This window comes from Podarcis liolepis, assembly GCF_965112155.1.
Source record: "Podarcis liolepis genome assembly, chromosome: 2".
Taxonomy (NCBI): Eukaryota; Metazoa; Chordata; class Lepidosauria; order Squamata; family Lacertidae; genus Podarcis; species Podarcis liolepis.
Window position 1 is genome coordinate 121,552,440 of NC_139555.1, and position 16,628 is coordinate 121,569,067.

Genomic DNA, 16,628 nt, shown 5'->3' on the forward strand with positions numbered 1-16,628 from the left:
AGGAGATTGGGTGGCCATCTGTCAAGAGATCATAGAATCATAGAATCATAGAGTTGGAAGAGACCACAAGGGCCATCGAGTCCAACCCCCTGCCAAGCAGGAAACACCATCAGAGCACTCCTGACATATGGTTGTCAAGCCTCTGCTTAAAGACCTCCAAAGCAGGAGTCTCCACCACACTCCTTGGCAGCAAATTCCACTGTCAAACAGCTCTTACTGTCAGGAAGTTCTTCCTATTGTTTAGGTGGAATCTTCTTTCTTGTAGTTTGGATCCACTGCTCCGTGTCCGCTTCTCTGGAGCAGCAGAAAACAACCTTTCGCCCTCCTCTATACGACATCCTTTTATATGTTTGAACATGGCTATCATATCACCCCTTAACCTCCTCTTCTCCAGGCTAAACATGCCCAGCTCCCTTAGTCGTTCCTCATAAGGCATCGTTTCCAGACCTTTGACCATTTTGGTTGCCCTCCTCTGGACACGTTCCAGTTTGTCAGTGTCCTTCTTGAATTGTGGTGCCCAGAACGGGACACAGTACTCCAGGTGACGTCTGACCAGAGCAGAATACAGTGGCACTATTCAGCGGCGTAGCGTGGGTTGTCAGCACCCGGGGCAAGGCAAGTAATTTGCACCCCTAACCCGGGGCAAGGCAAGTAATTTGCGCCCCCTAACCCCTAGCCTGCCGCCGCTGCCAGCTTCTTCTTGCTGCTGCCTGGTCTGGTCTGGTGTGGTTCTCTTCCGCGCTCAGCGCTGCGCTGGGCGGCCGCTGCACTGTCCTTCCCCCAGATAGTCCCTCGCTCTCTCTCCGCACCGCACGCCTGGCACCCCCCCTCCACAGTGGGCGGTGACCCAGCTGCTCGGATTGGATTCGCACAGCCAGCACTGCAGTGAGAGTGAGTGAGCCAGGTAGGGGCAGAGAGCTGAAAGTGCGAGCGCGCGCCCCCCCCAGATGTTGCGCCCGGTGCAACCGCCCCCCCTGCACCCCCATGCTACGCCACTGGCACTATTACTTCCCTTGATCTAGATGCTATACTCCTATTGATGCAGCCCAGAATTGCAGAATTAGCTGCGGTGCCTGCATTTCGAGGGTGTGCCTGCGTGTGGACTAGATGATCCCTGGGGGTCCCTTCCAAGCCCTACAACTCAGAATCACAGGCAATGAATCATCTGGCCCCCAACTCCCCGGCAACGCAAGACCTTGGGGGCATTTAATGAGGCGAGAACCCGCCTCCGCCGCCGGTTCCCCACGAGAAGCGGCCGCTCGTTGAATTCTGCAGGCGGCTCCCCCTCCCTGCCCGGAGAAAACCCTGCGAGGAGACCCGGAAGTGATCAGCAGCAGGCGCGAGTCGAGAAATAGCGGAGGCCATAGAGTGTCCAAGCGGCGGTTGGCCTTTGGATGCCCCTAGCAACGCCTCACTTGCCCTTAGCAACGCCGCGCGGCCGTTGGGCGCCTCTAGCAACGCCGCGCGTACCCTTAGCAACGCCGCTAGGCCGTCCCTAGCAACGTCTCACGTGCCCTTAGCAACGCTGCCCGGCCGTTGGGCGCCTCCTAGCAACGCCTCACGAGCCCGTAGCAACGCCGCCCGGCCGCCTTTTCCTTCGCTGGCTTTCTCCATGCCGGCGCTTCTCCTCAACCGCTGCCTTTGCCTCCTTCGTCCTTCGTCTCCGGCTGCTTCGAGGCCCCTTGCGGGTGTCTCCCTTTCCCCCGCCCCGCCATTACGTTTATATACCACCTTTTCTTCCGAAGAGTTCAAGGTGGTGCGCATGGTTCTCCACGTCCCCAGTTCGCCCTCACAACAACCCTGCGAGGTAGACTGGGCTGAGAGACGTTGGCTGCCCAAGGTAGCTTCATGGGGATACGAACCCTGCTCTCCCAGGTCCAGCCAGGGGTGCCAACGTGAATAATTGGGGGCGGGAGGTAAGCCCCACCCTGCATAAGCGACCACGTAAGATTGTTTTGCAAAATAGAATCATAGAATCATAGAGTTGGAAGAGACCACAAGGGCCATCGAGTCCAACCCCCTGCCAAGCAGGAAACACCATCAGAGCACTCCTGACATATGGTTGTCAAGCCTCTGCTTAAAGACCTCCAAAGTAGGAGACTCCACCACACTCCTGGGCAGCAAATTCCACTGTCGAACAGCTCTTACTGTCAGGAAGTTCTTCCTAATGTTTAGGAAGTTCTTTCTTGTAGTTTGGATCCATTGCTCCGTGTCCGCTTCTCTGGAGCAGCAGAAAACAACCTTTCTCCCTCCTCTATGTGACATCCTTTTATATATTTGAACATGGCTATCATATCACCCCTTAACCTCCTCTTCTCCAGGCTAAACATGCCCAGCTCCCTTAGCCGTTCCTCATAAGGCATCGTTTCCAGGCCTTTGACCATTTTGGTTGCCCTCCTCTGGACACGTTCCAGTTTGTCAGTGTCCTTCTTGAACTGTGGTGCCCAGAACTGGACACAGTACTCCAGGTGAGGTCTGACCAGAGCAGAATACAGTGGCACTATTACTTCCCTTGATCTAGATGCTATACTCCTATTGATGCAGCCCAGAATTGCATTGGCTTTTTTAGCTGCCGCGTCACACTGTTGGCTCATGTCAAGTTTGTGGTCAACCAAGACTCCTAGATCCTTTTCACATGTACTGCTCTCAAGCATTTGAATAGAAAAAAGTTGCTTAGCAAAAAGGGAAGAAGAAATAACTTATAGCAGTATCTTACGTAAATAATTTATTAGGGTCTTAACAGCCAAGAACAAATTATTTAATCATTGATTTAAATTTTTTATATTTTTTTTTAAAGAAATTGATTTATCCCATATTTGATCCTGTGAACATTCCCCCCCCCCCTGCCTTGAAAGCCACACCTGGATTGGAGTCTGTGCGCCTGAACTCCAATTTTCCTCTTCCTCATCCCTGTTTAGGGAGCTTCATATAATCTTAGAGTTGGAAGGGACTCCCAGGGTCATCTAGTCCAGCCCCCTGCAATGCTGGAATCTCAGCTAAAGCATCCAGGACAGATGGCCACTTGACCTCTGCTTAAAAACCTCCAAGGAAGGAAAGTTATTCCTGATGTTTAGTCGGAATCTTCTGTCTTGTAACTTGAAGTGGTTAGGAGACTCCTGGGGCAGGGAGATGCCCAGATTACAATACCAGGGTGGGTAAATTAAATCTTGTGTGTGTGTGTGTGTATTCTTCTCTCCTGCACCCTCTCCTTGCCTTTGCACGTTTTCTGCACTTTGAAACCAGAAAACATTCCTTCCTTTGCCCTTTCCATTTCCTCTCTTTGCACATTTAATTTCCTGATTCCAAACCCAGCCTCCTATATAAACACACACACACAAAAAAACAACAACATACCACCACCACCAATTCAAAATCAAGGACAGGTAAGCTGGAAATGGACTTGTTATTCATTTATTATTAATTTATAGCCCACCTTTCCTCAAATGAACTTGAAGTAGCTTCATAGTTCTCCTATTCCCAATTTTATATATTCACAACCCTGAAAAAAGCTGACTGACACGAACCTTTCTCCTACCATCTGTGACTGGATTAAAGACTTTCTCATAGATCAGACACAAACAGTGAGGACTGGACATGTAACATCGAATTCCTTAAAAATCAGCACTGGCACACCAGAGATGTGTGCTAAGTCCCTACCTGTATTCATTGTATACGTACGATTGTATATCATCTGATCAGTCTACTGCAATTATTAAGTTTGCAGATGACACCACCATAATGGGTTTAATAACAGGTGGAGACGAATCAGCGTATAAAGGGGAGGTAAAAAAAAAATCTACATGGTGCCTAGGGAACAACTTGCACCTTAATATCAGCAAGACAAAGGAGGTGGTGTTGGACTTTCGGAGGAAGAGAGAACTAGCCCCGCTGTACATTGGGGAGGGCTGTGTGGAGAGAGTCTCTTTCTTTAAATTCCTAGGAGTTTATATAAAAAATTCCTTCTAGTAGCACCTTAAAGACCAACTAAGTTAGTTCTTGGTATGAGCTTTCGTGTGCATGCACACTTCTTCAGATACACACGAAAGCTCATACCAAGAACTAACTTAGTTGGTCTTTAAGGTGCTACTAGAAGGAATTTTTTTATTTTGACTATGGCAGACCAACACGGCTACCTATCTGCAACTAGGAGTTTATCTCAGTGAAGATCTTACTTGGAAAATAAATACAACTCAGGTGGTTAAGAAAGCCCAACAGAGACTCCATCTCCTCAGAGTATTGCGTAAGAATGATGTCAATCAACATTTGATGATCTCCTTCTACCGGTCAACAATAGAAAGTATCCTTTCATACTGCATCACGGTGTGGTACGCTGGTTTGAGATCAACTGATAGGAAGTGCCTACAGAGGGTGGTGAATACAGCACAAGATATTATGGGCTGTCCCGTGAATCCACTGGATGAAATAGCGGAAGAACGTTGCCTCAGGAGAGTGAGGAAAATTCTCAGGGATGATTCACACCCTAGCCAGCACTTTCTTGATCTCCTGCCCTCAGGCAGAAGATATAGAAGCATGATTAGTTGCACCAACAGGGTAAAGAATGGCTTCTATCCGTAGGCTGTTAGGCTGCTGAATGAAAATAGAACAACAGGGCAACTGACTTTTGGGTTTGGTGGGTGTGCGTCAGTAAACGAGGGGAATTAAGACTAAGCTGAGTGGGGGGTGCTCGTGTAATCTCACTGCATACAAGGTGTACAAGTGACAATAAAGTATTTCAATATAACCCTGAGGTAGAACTAGGCTGAGAGCCATTGGCCCAAGGTTACCCAGTGAACTCTTGTCTCCCAGGGCTGCTTCAGTTTAAATGAGTGGGGCCAAGAGGGAGGGGTGTAGCTTAAGGAAGAAAAGGAGGGTACTCTACGTCCCCAAGAAATATTTACCGTAAATAGTTGTACCCTTATGTGTATCATTTCATGTATTTCCACTCCAAGCACTGGAATAGTTTATCCCATGTTAATTCAAAGAAATGAGAACTTTATTTACGTGGAAACTCTTTCCACACTGCAAACATTCATATCACTTTCCCCTGTATGCATTTTTTGATGGGAAATTAGTGTTTTCTTCGCACTGAAGCTCTTTCCGCACTCCGTACATTTATATGGTTTTACTCCTGTGTGAACTCTCTCATGACAACGGAGGTTTGCATTTGTATTGAAACTCTTTCCACACTTCAAACAGTGATACGGTTTCTCCCCAGTGTGAATTCTTTGATGAGGAATGAGGTCTCTGTTCAGGCGAAAGCACTTTCCACACTCCAAGCATTTATATGGTTTCTCCCCTGTGTGAATCGTTTGGTGAGACGTGAGGTGCCTTTTCCGTGTAAAGCTCACTCCACACACCAGGCACTGATAAGGTTTCTCCCCTGTGTGGATTCTTTGATGATAACTAAGATCAGTCTTCCGAATGAAGCTCTTTCCACACTCCAAGCACTGATAGGGTTTCTCTCCTGTGTGTAGTCTTTGATGATTACTGAGAGTTATATTCTGTCTAAAGCTCTTCCCGCACTCCAAGCACTGAAATGGTTTCTCTCCTGTGTGGATTGTCTGATGGGAAGTGAGGTTTATCTTTCGAATGAAGCTCCTTCCACATTCCAAACACTGATACGGTTTCTCCCCTGTGTGAAGTCTTTGATGATAAGTGAGATTTATCTTTCGAATGAAGCTCTTTCCACAGTCCAAACATTCATAGGGTTTTTCCCCTGTGTGAGTTTTTTGATGACAGCTGAGAGTTATGTTCTGCCGGAAGCTCTTTCCACACTCCAAGCACTTATATGGCTTTTCCACAGTGTGGGTTCTTTGATGAGTAGTGAAAGCTTTCATATCACTGAAGCTCTTTCCACACTCCAAGCACTGGTGTGGTTCCTCTCCTGTGTGAATTCTTGGATGTGTCATGAGGCCTGTCTTCTCATTTAAGTGCTTTGCACCTCCAAAACATTTATATGGCTTCTCCCCAATGTGGATCCTTTGAGGGGTAGTGAGGCTAAAACTTTGACAAAAGCTTTTTTCACATGCTGCAACAAAGATAGAAAACAGGTAAGAACCTGAGGTAAAAATGCTAACGTTTAGTTGCTAATGTTTTAATCAATAAAAAATATCCACTTTAAGAAATGTGCAAAGAAATATAATGCTAAAAGTTGATAGATTGCTAGACTTTCTAAACAGTTTTAAACTAGTACAGAAATTATGGGCGTTGCAGTCCTGTAATGTCTGTAATGCTGAAGATTCTCCGCTCCTGGACAAGTGAAACTTCGACCCTTACCAAGAAAGGTTGCCATCCCACCATTCTCCTCCATGACTTCTTTATGCAGATCTCTCTGATCAGGATCCAGAAGTGCCCACTCCTCCTTGGTGAAGTACACAGCCACCTCCTCAAAGGACACGGGACTCTGAGAAAAAGGGAAATAGTTGAAATATTACATTAAGATATATTGATTCCCAAAATCCATGAGACTCTTCAAGGAAGAGGGGCTATTCTGCAGAAATGAAATCTCCTCTATAGATAATAGTTTGTGTTCTCTATTACCTTGGTTCCCAAACACTTTGCCCTGTGGATGTTGTATGATTTTTAATTGTACTTTTATTTCCTCTATCGCATTTTATCATGTGACAATTTGAATTCCATGGAATGATTTAAATATTTGACTTCCTTCCAGGCAGTTCCGACGGAAGAACCAAGAAGCAGGGATTTCAGTTCAGGCCTAGGGAGGTGGGGACCGAGTAGCCTGCCTCCAGCCTGCCTCCTGTGATCTGTCCTCCCTACCTGATCCAGTTCAATAGCAACTGCTTCCCCTTCACCACGAAGCAGAGATGGCTGATGAGGTCTTGCCAGCATCATTTCATCACCTGAGAGAGAAAAAGCTGGCGATAAGCCAGGAGCACTTGCTCCTCTCATAGGTTAATCAATGCATCCCTAAATACACATGGGTGTTAGAAATTCTTTTATCTGTTAAGCATACAGTGGTACCTCAGGTTTAGAACTTAATTCGTTCTAAAGGTCAGTTCTTAACCTGAAACTGTTCTTAACCTGAAGCACCACTTTAGCTAATGGGGCCTCCCGCTGCCACTGCGCTGCCGCCATGCGATTTCTGTTCTCATCCTGAAGCAAAGTTCTTAACCCGAGGTACTATTTCTGGGTTAGCGGAGTCTGTAACCTGAGGCGTATGTAACCTGAAGCATCTGTAACCCGAGGTACCACTGTATTTCAGAGCTTTATATTCTGTTTTATATGTGTGTGAAAGGACATCTCTTCCCTTTGGGGCTCTGGGCTGCCAGTTTCTTCCCCCAAAAGATTAAAGGAGCCCGTGGATTTATTTAACACTTGACCAAGATAAACCCAGTTGAGATACATCCCATCAGTCATCATTATTATTATATTTATTTATATCCTGTCTTATCCCCAGACCGGGACTTGAGGCAGCTTACATTAATGATAACCACACAGATGAAGTACAAAAAGCTAAAACATAAAAAGAGAATAATTAAAATGTTGGTTAAACTCTAGAAGAATTAAAACAATATAAAAACAAATCTATTAAGATAGATATTAAAAACAGCACTAGTAAAAGCCCTTGCCTTAAAAAACAGTCAATTCCCAAAGGAAATATGGTCTTTCAGATAGCTTGGACCTACGGTAAGTGGTATAGGGTTTTATAGCTCATAACCAGCACTTTGAATTGCACCTGGAATCAGACAGCTAGCCAATGTAGCTGTTCTAACAAGGGAGTTCTTACCCAGTAGCCCCTGTCCAGTGTCTGATGGAGCCCTCTCTGCCTCTGGGAAATCCAGGCCGGCTTTGGCAAATAGACCTGTAACCTGAAACAACAATAAGAATTGGAGACATCAACTGTGGAGAAGGATTGGAAAAGGAACAGCAGAGGCAGAAACCTGAAGGGTTATTAGAAGTCTTTCCTTGGATGCTTTCATTTTTTGTGTTCCACAGAATTCAATTTGTTATGCATTAAAATACAAGAAATAAAATAAGCAACCAAGAGGCAATTAAAAGTAAATGTAAATATTTAACGTTGACCAACTGAATGAAAATCATGGACCACTAGCAGCTCACAGACCACAGTTTGGGAGACCCCTGATCAGATGACAACCTTACCTGCTGCTCTGCCTGCTTCTTGTCCTCTGCCTGACTCAGGAGGAAACCTTCGGCCAGGGCCACTGCCTGGGAACTGGTCTCTGCTCCACATTCCCTCACCCAGCTCTCCATCTCCGGGGGGAGGACAGCCAGAAACTGCTCCAGGATCACCAGGTCCAGGATCCGAGCCTTGGTGTGTCTCTCCAGCTTCAGCCACTGACGGCAAAGATGGTGAAGTCGGCCGCAAACCTCTCGGGGCCCCTTAGCCTCCTGGTAGTGGAAATGCCTGAACTTCTGGCATTGCACATTTGCGCTGAGGGTGTCCTCACCTGGAATCTTCCATCCTGTTCTTTCCCACGGTTCCCCAGGGCTCCTGGCCTGGATGATAAACAGACCTCTTACTGCTTCAGGCCCAGCTGAGTCTTTCTTTTCCATCTTTGATCTCTGTTCCCTCCAACAGGGTCTAAGAAGCTTCTGTTGCTTCTGCCGAAGACTGCTGTTACTGGAGTCACTGCCAAGTCCTAAAAATTCAAGACATTGTAGGGTGAGTGAATTATTACGCTGTCAGGACTTGAAGATTTTCCCTGAGGAAATGTAGATGACTCCAGCCACCCATCAGAAGGAAGGGCAGGTGAATGACAAGAGGACTCTTAAGATGATCTTCTGGGGAGGTTCCTTCATGTGTGGGCCATGGATCAAAGCCTTCAACCTGGTTGAAGGTCAGAAGGTAGCTGGTTTGGTGTAGAGCTAAGATCTGGAAGAGACTAGGGTTCTAGTTGCTACCCAACCAAGAAGCCCACTGGGTGACCTTTGGCCAGTCACTGCCTTTCAGCCCAACCTACCTCACAGGGTGGTTGTGAGGATAAGATGAGGAGAGGAAGAAGCATATCTACTACCTTGAGTTCCTTGGAGGAAAAGGTGGTATGTAAATGTTAACAAATAAATACATAAATAAGGCGCAGCATCCATCCAACGGCTCTGTTGTTCACAGCTCCTCCCTCTCTCAGTTGTACATAGAAAAACAGGACAGTACACATCAGAAAGGTGAGTTGGGGGAGCTCTGTTGGGAAAGTTGGTTTTGTTGGCTTTTTGCAGTATAGTGACGCTGCAGAGAGCTTGCTGGGGAGACCATGCATTAAAAAGAAAGGACTCAAAAATACTAGAAGGTTTTAATAAGAAAAACAAAAACTCCATTTACACTAAATACATCAACAAACCAAACCAGACCCAACCACCAACCCATCTCCCATGGTAATGGGAGAGCTAGGTGCTGCTCCTTATATACTCCACCCAGATGCTGACACACCTTAATCAAATACAACTCAGCAGCACCTGCTATGTTACACAGCTGTAAAGCTGGGTCTCGTTATCTTGCTCTGGCCCTTGCTCTGGCCCCTTAAAGACATACACATGGAGTGGAACAATGATGAACCTTTACATTTAAAGAAACCATTCAACATTTCCCCTGCGGTTCATCATTGTGGAACAAAAACATAAAGCATACTTTGTACATGTTTTTCATGTGTAACCTTTGGAAGTGCTTTAGTAAAAATGTCCGCAATTTGATTGTCACCTGGAACATATTTAAATACAACCATTTCATCAGCAATTAGTTTCTTTACAAATTCTAAACGTAATCTTAAGACTCTAGTGCGCTGCGTATTGGTCTCTGAACACAGGATAGCAAGTCCACTCTGGGAATCAAGGTAAACTTTTACTGGTAGTGTTACTTGCATCTGTAGGTCTGCAAATACTTGCAGATACCATTCTACATCACGAGTGGCCTGGACGCATGCACATAATTCACTCTCTGTTGTGGAGAGACAAATAATGGTTTGTGTCTGGGACTTCCATTCAAATGGACAACCGTTGTAACAAAACACCATACCAGACACACCCCTGCAATTATTTTGTTCTACTGCATGAGATGCATCGCAGAAAATTTCAAACCCTTTGTCAATACTTGATGTAAACTGCAACCTATAATGTTTGGTATGTTTAAGGTACATTACCACTCTCTTAAGAGCAGAGAAACATTGTGTAGTGGGCTTTTCCACAAATTTTGCCAGAAAGTGAAAGGCATAAGTTATATCTGGTCTTGAGATTCTTTGAATGAAATTTAGCTTGCCTATAGCAGAACGATACAAAGTTTTGTTAGGAAATGGCTTATCTTCACCTGTAAAGGTGAAACCACACACCATAGGTGTTTCCTTTCCATTTGCATTTTCTAAACGTAGCATTTCAACTAGATCATCAATTTTTGCAGTTTGATGAACCAGGAAAGATCCATTTTTGCCTTTCTCAATTTGCATCGATAAGTAATTTTTTGCTATGCCTAATTCCACCACATCAAATTTCTTCTGTAACTGTGAAACTACCTGTTCATATTCCTGTTTAGTTTTTGTAGAAATTAATACGTCATCTACATACACACATATTTTTGTTACAGAGTTTGCCCTTTCCTTTATAAACACACAATTGTCTGCCTTTCCTTGTGAAAAACCAATATCTAGCAATTCTTTTGCTAAAGTTTGGTGCCAATTCCTTCCACTTTGGTGCAGACCATAAAGGGATTTATTTAATTTGCATACCAAACCTTCAGCAGCGTCTATGCCTTCAGGGACACGCATAAAAATTTGTTCTTTTAAATCTGCAAACAAATATGCAGTTTTTACATCTAGGTGATAAACAGAATGTCCACGTTGTGATGCATCTTTTAACAAAAGCTTAACTGTTTCATATTTTACACTTGGTGAATAGCACAAATCATAATCTTCGCCTGGAATTTGTTGAAAGCCCCTAGCAACTAGTCTTGCCTTGTACCTTACAACTTCATTTTTGTCATTCATTTTAACTCTATAAACCCATTTTGAATCAATAAGTCTCATATCTGGGGTTTGTTGTACAAGAGACCAAGTGTTATGCTCTTTTAAAGAAGCTATCTCAGAGTTCATAGCTTTATACCAATTTACAGCTTGGTGCTTAGGTAAATTCTGAACATCATTGTAGCTTTTTGGCTCAAAAACTGCCTTATTGGCATACACAGTATTAAAGTGTTCATCTGCGAAACGTTGTGGCTTCTGCCTCTTTCTATCTGAACGTCTCAGTCCGGAAGGAGAGTCGGACTCCTCAGACTTAATGGGACTAAGTGAACCACTAGTTTCAGGTTGTAAATTATCATTGTCAGACTGAAGAGGTGCCTGTAGGCTAAGCTCACGGTCAGAAAACTCAAGAGAATCTAACCTCCCCTCAGATGCCTGTGACTTTAAATCATCAAACAAATTATCAGATTCAACAGGCTTTTTGTCTTTTTCTATTAATTCAGAATCACCATTTCCTCCTGCTGCTGCTGCTGCTTCCTCTTCTTCCTCAGTATCATTTATACCATCAGTATCTTGGAAAACAGCAACTCCATTCCAATTTACAGTTTGTATCATGCTTCTGGTAATATGAAATTTGCCAGTTGCTGGTATGTAAATTCTGTACGCCCCCTGCTGGTAGCCCATTAATTTTCCCTGAACACTACGTTCACCCAATTTCTGCTTAGCGGGATAATGCATAATTACATCTGAACCCCAAATGCGTAGGTATTTCAGATTAGGGCGTTTTTTAAACAGCTTCTCATAGGGGGTGACATCTAAACCAGAATGATAACTGCGATTTCTAACATAACAAAAGGCATGGAGCGCTTCAGCCCAAAACGCTTTGGGCAGATTTGCATCGTGCAGATAAGTTTTAACCCCTGCCTGCAGGTCACGCTGCACAACTTCAACAAGCCCATTTTGCCAGGGACTTCGGGGGCAAGATAACTCATGAGTAGTCCCCTGCGCTTCCAGGAATTTCTCAAAATCCTCAGAAACAAATTCCCCGCCCCGGTCAGAAAACAGATTCTTAATTGGTTTGTTAAAGTGCGTTTTTACCCAGTTGCAAAAAACCTTGTACTTCTCAAATGCTTGGGACTTCTCAGCTATTGCATAAGTCCAACAATATCTACTATACTGGTCTATCAGAGTAAGCCAGTACTTAGAACCTCCTAATGATGGTGGGAGTGGCCCAACTAAATCACAATGTACACGCTCAAATGGCTCAGTTACTTTCCTATCTGAGCACCTACCCTTGCGTGCAACCTTAATCTTATTCTTGCAACAGGATAGACACTGCATAAAGAATTTGCATGGTTTTAAGTTGAGGCCATTGACAATATTCTTTGTCTTAATTACATCAGCAATATTCAGGTGTCCCAGAATTCTGTGCGCCATGTGGACACACCCAGAATGTGGCCTTACATTCCTCAACCCCTGGCTTAACTCTGCTGCTCTGCAATTTATAGGCGATTGGGAGTAGGTGCGAAAATACAGTCTATATAAACCATCAGATTCCCGGGCATACAATAGACGTTTGTTCCCCTCGAAAAACTCACACATAGACTTTAAAAAACGCACAGTTATGCCTTGACGGGCAAAGCACCTTACTGACAATAAATTGTCCACTGACGGGCAGTAAATGCAGTTTGCTATTGTAATGTTTAAAGAGTCAAGTTTAACGGTACCCCTGCCAAGCGACTGCAAGACTTGTGAATTGGCTAAATGTACATTACCAATTTCCTCTTCGAAAGAAATAAACAAGCTTCGATCATTGCAGATATTTTGAGATGCTCCTGAGTCGACAACAAAAGACTTCCACTTGGCACCTTTAATTCTTTTACGATCTTTAGTCCGAGCGTGAAAAGCTCGCGGCTCGTTTCTGTCTCTACTATACGATGCCGGCTGCTGGGCTGACGACCGTGATTGACGAACAGAAACAGGCTTGGGAGTACTTTGCTTTCTTTTGGATCTGCAGTCCCTTGCAAAATGTCCTTGCTTATTGCAGAACCAACAACGCTTTGCAGCTTTAAATGCAGTTGTATCACCACACGTTTGCATATGGCGTTCCTCATTCTTTCTGGAAACAGGAGTGCTTATGGCACAAGCCTCCCTTCTATCCAACTCGCCCATTAATCTTGCGGTTACCCCTTCCACAGTTAATTGTGCTGGTGGGGCGGCAGATATCTGGCTAGCTATACCATCAAAGTCCTCATTAAGGGAACAAAGGATGATAAAAACATACTGAATATCAGGTACATCCATGTCCCTTCGAATTAATTCGCCGCGTATTGCCTCCAGACGTCTCAAGTGTGCTGCCAAATCACCACCAGGCTGCAACTTCGTCTGGTACAACTGCTTGAAAAAGGTCAATGCAGACGCTGACTCTTTTCTAACATGCACTGCTGCAAGACTGTCCCACATTTCTTTGGCAGTTTTCTTATTTCTTATATAGACTACTTGCTGGTCGCTGACTGCCAAATTAATTATTGCCCTGGCTTTTGCATCTCCTTTCGACCAAGCATTAGTCACAGGGTCAGGAGGGTCATCAGTTACATAGGTCCATACTTCTCTAGAGGTCAAAAGCGCCTCCACCCGAAAAGACCATAAACTATAGTTCTCATCTGTTAGCTGTGGGAAGACCAGAGTCTTCTCAGCTTCAGGAACCCGGTCAACCATTCTGGAACTCTTCCAGACCCACAAAAACTACGCTAACAGGAGAAGGAGTTTTCAAACCTTTCTCAGAGTCCAAAAATATGCAGTCATCCACTCAGCAGCTGGGCCCATAACCAAAGATGTTGGCTTTTTGCAGTATAGTGACGCTGCAGAGAGCTTGCTGGGGAGACCATGCATTAAAAAGAAAGGACTCAAAAATACTAGAAGGTTTTAATAAGAAAAACAAAAACTCCATTTACACTAAATACATCAACAAACCAAACCAGACCCAACCACCAACCCATCTCCCATGGTAATGGGAGAGCTAGGTGCTGCTCCTTATATACTCTACCCAGATGCTGACACACCTTAATCAAATACAACTCAGCAGCACCTGCTATGTTACACAGCTGTAAAGCTGGGTCTCGTTATCTTGCTCTGGCCCTTGCTCTGGCCCCTTAAAGACATACACATGGAGTGGAACAATGATGAACCTTTACATTTAAAGAAACCATTCAACAGGTTTAGGGTGGGTTACAGAAAATTGGTATTTCATTGACAAGCTAATATGTATTCAGCATTTGTGACTGAGTTAATTTCCCAGTATTTGCTCTCTTCCCAGGAACATAGAAAAAGGATTTAGCAGTGGCATTGACAATGCCATTAATTTACAGATCAGGAGATAAGCATGTAGATACAAATCAAGATACGCAGTAAATTGCGTCCCCACCTAGGGGACACGGTTTAGATACAGAGAAAAGTCGTTACAATTTCCAGGTGGCGCGCTAAATGCATTTGTTATAGGGGGGGAAATGGATGCCGTTTATTCAGTCTTGATAAAAAAATTCCTTCCAGTGGCACCTTAAAGACCAACTAAGTTAGTTCTTGGTATGAGCTTTCGTGTGCATGCACACTTCTTCAGATACACTGAAACAGAAGTTGCCAGATCCTTCTATATAGTGAGAAGGTGGGGAGGGGTATTACTCAGAAGGGTGGTGGGAATGGGTGATTGGCAGATAGCTGAGATGAGCCTGTTGACGACTCTTAACGACTGTAATAGGTCTTACAGGAAAAGGCAAGGGGTGAGAAGGTGAGAAATGGCTTAGTCATGTATAATGAGATAAGAATCCAGTGTCTCTGTTAAGAAATAGACTTCAGAAATAGACTGGAAAGAGAAGCTGCTGAATTGCAACTCATTACCAAACTTAAAACCATGGAGAGACCTGGTCTGAACAGAGACAGGGAGTGCAGGGAAGGAGTTGGGGTGTCTTGGGGGTGTCATCAAGCATTTATTTACATGCCCTAGAGTAGGCAAAATGACAGCTGGGTGTCCAATAAAATTCTTCCATCATACTCAACGTGCAACTGAGGATGAATTTCCCTAGAGCTCAGCTCAGTGTTGCACAAATTGGGGAGACACTCACCAGGCTACAGAAGCGGTCAACGATGCAGCTCCTGGGAGAGTCAAAGCCCACTTTCGCCCCCACTCTGCAAGCAGGAAGCCACACAAGGCGGAGCGGCATCGGCTCTGGAGGATCCCGGCTGCCCCCCCTAATTTCCCCCCCTTTCCTCTCTAGGAACCTAGCTCAGCTGCTTTTAACCCTGAGGAGGCCATGCAGTACGATCTCTCTCTCTCTCTCTCTCTCTCTCTCTCTCTCTCTCTCTCAAAGCAGGAGCCAAAGAGGAAACGCTCACAGATGGGGCTCAACTGGCCGGATGAAGACTCAGTATCACTTCGGGTTCCCAAGCGAACATGGGGTGGGGGGTGGGTGGGGGAAGCGGAAAGCAATGCAAAGACTGGAAAGAAATGAGAGGCAAAACACATTGTACATGTTTCTGCCCCATTCATGACAATAGTCGAATGTGAACCTGAAGTTGAGGGGTGGTTTCCTAGAGGGGAAAAGAATAGCGGGTGATGGGGACTGGGTCCCCCAGACAGGGGTCAGCAAACTTTTTCAGCAGGGGACAGTCCACTGTCCCTCAGACCTTGTGGGGGGCCAGACTATATTTTTTTGGGGGGGGGGAGTAGAAGAACAAATTCCTATGCCCCACAAATATCCCGGAGATGCATTTTAAATAAAAGGACACATTCTACTCATGTAAAAGCACGCTGATTCCTGGACCATCCGCGGGCCGGATTTAGAAGGTGATTGGGCCGGATCCGGCCCCCCGGGCCTTAGTTTGCCTACCCATGCTCCAAAGCAACTTGCCAGCTGCTTCCTGCCTCCGCCTTCACCTCCACCTTTGCTGCAAAGGCTGCATGGGGCGTGGGAAGTGGCTGGGTTCCTTCTTTTGTTGTAAGGGCTGCATCTGGAGTTTACCTCCCAGGATGGGGTGGGCTCCCCTTTGTGCTGTGGGTGAAGAGGGGAGTCAGAGAGGCTGGCGGAGCAAGGAGCCTGGGTGGATGAAATATACTCAGAGTCGCAAAGTGATTTCATGCTCTTTATTCAGCTCATAGTGGTGAGGAGGAATGAATGAAAGTCCCCTCCCAGTATCTGCTTTATATACACTATTTACACAATGGGCTGCACATGATTGGCTAATTCCGGAATTCTACTGTAAGCCAATCAGGTTGTGGATTCACTTCTATCTGGAGCAGGATTGGGTGGTTCCTGCCAACCAATCATACTGCTGCATTGTTCTAGGACCAATCAGACTGCTGCATTCTGAATCCTATTGTTCTAGGACTAATCAGACTGCTGCAATTTGGATCCTATTGTTCTAGGACCAACCTTTGTGCTGTGGGTGAAGAGGGGAGTCAGAGGGGCTGGCGGGGCAAGGAGCCTGGGTGGAAGTGGATATGTGGGGAGATCAGCCAGTTAAACTGGGAGAAAAATGGGGGCAGAGCTTTTGAGGAGGTGGAAGAGGGGGTGCCAACTTGAACAAAATATTGGGGGGCACGCAAGCCCTACCCTGCATAATCGATCACATGGTAGTGGCACAGACATACCATTTGAATAGCTATGCTTGTCAACATGGGGGCAGCCCCTCCAATATTTTATTGGGGGGCCT

At 45.3% G+C, this 16,628-nt stretch overlaps 1 protein-coding gene and 2 long non-coding RNA genes across 3 annotated transcripts; 2 read left to right on the forward strand and 1 right to left on the reverse strand.

Annotated features, from left to right (window-relative positions):
- Positions 1-985: 985 nt before the first annotated feature.
- On the forward strand, positions 986-6,936 carry LOC310702074. Its single transcript, XR_014523199.1, has 2 exons — positions 986-1,840; positions 6,671-6,936. It is a non-coding gene; the product is annotated as an uncharacterized lncRNA (long non-coding RNA).
- Positions 3,401-15,574, reverse strand: LOC310701449 (uncharacterized protein). The gene is made up of 7 exons (XM_083492290.1): positions 15,041-15,574; positions 8,122-8,621; positions 7,748-7,829; positions 6,778-6,860; positions 6,277-6,403; positions 4,145-6,028; positions 3,401-3,936 (listed from the first exon to the last, which is right to left on the reverse strand). The coding sequence occupies exons 2-6, from the start codon at positions 8,533-8,535 to the stop codon at positions 4,998-5,000; spliced, it is 1,737 nt and encodes a 578-aa protein (XP_083348416.1). The 5' UTR covers positions 8,536-8,621; positions 15,041-15,574; the 3' UTR covers positions 3,401-3,936; positions 4,145-4,997.
- Positions 8,629-14,420, forward strand: LOC310702226. The gene is made up of 2 exons (XR_014523377.1): positions 8,629-9,175; positions 14,139-14,420. It is a non-coding gene; the product is annotated as an uncharacterized lncRNA (long non-coding RNA).
- Positions 15,575-16,628: the final 1,054 nt, after the last annotated feature.

Coding starts and splice junctions, on each gene's coding strand:
- LOC310701449 (XM_083492290.1), bottom strand. CDS start 8,535: ATGGAAAAGAAAGACTCAGCTGGGCCTGAAGCAGTAAGAGGTCTGTTT. Junction 6,861..7,747: donor CACTGGACAGGGGCTACTGG/GTAAGAACTCCC, acceptor TTTCTCTCTCAG/GTGATGAAATGATGCTGGCA. Junction 6,029..6,276: donor TGGGATGGCAACCTTTCTTG/GTAAGGGTCGAA, acceptor TCTTTGTTGCAG/CATGTGAAAAAAGCTTTTGT.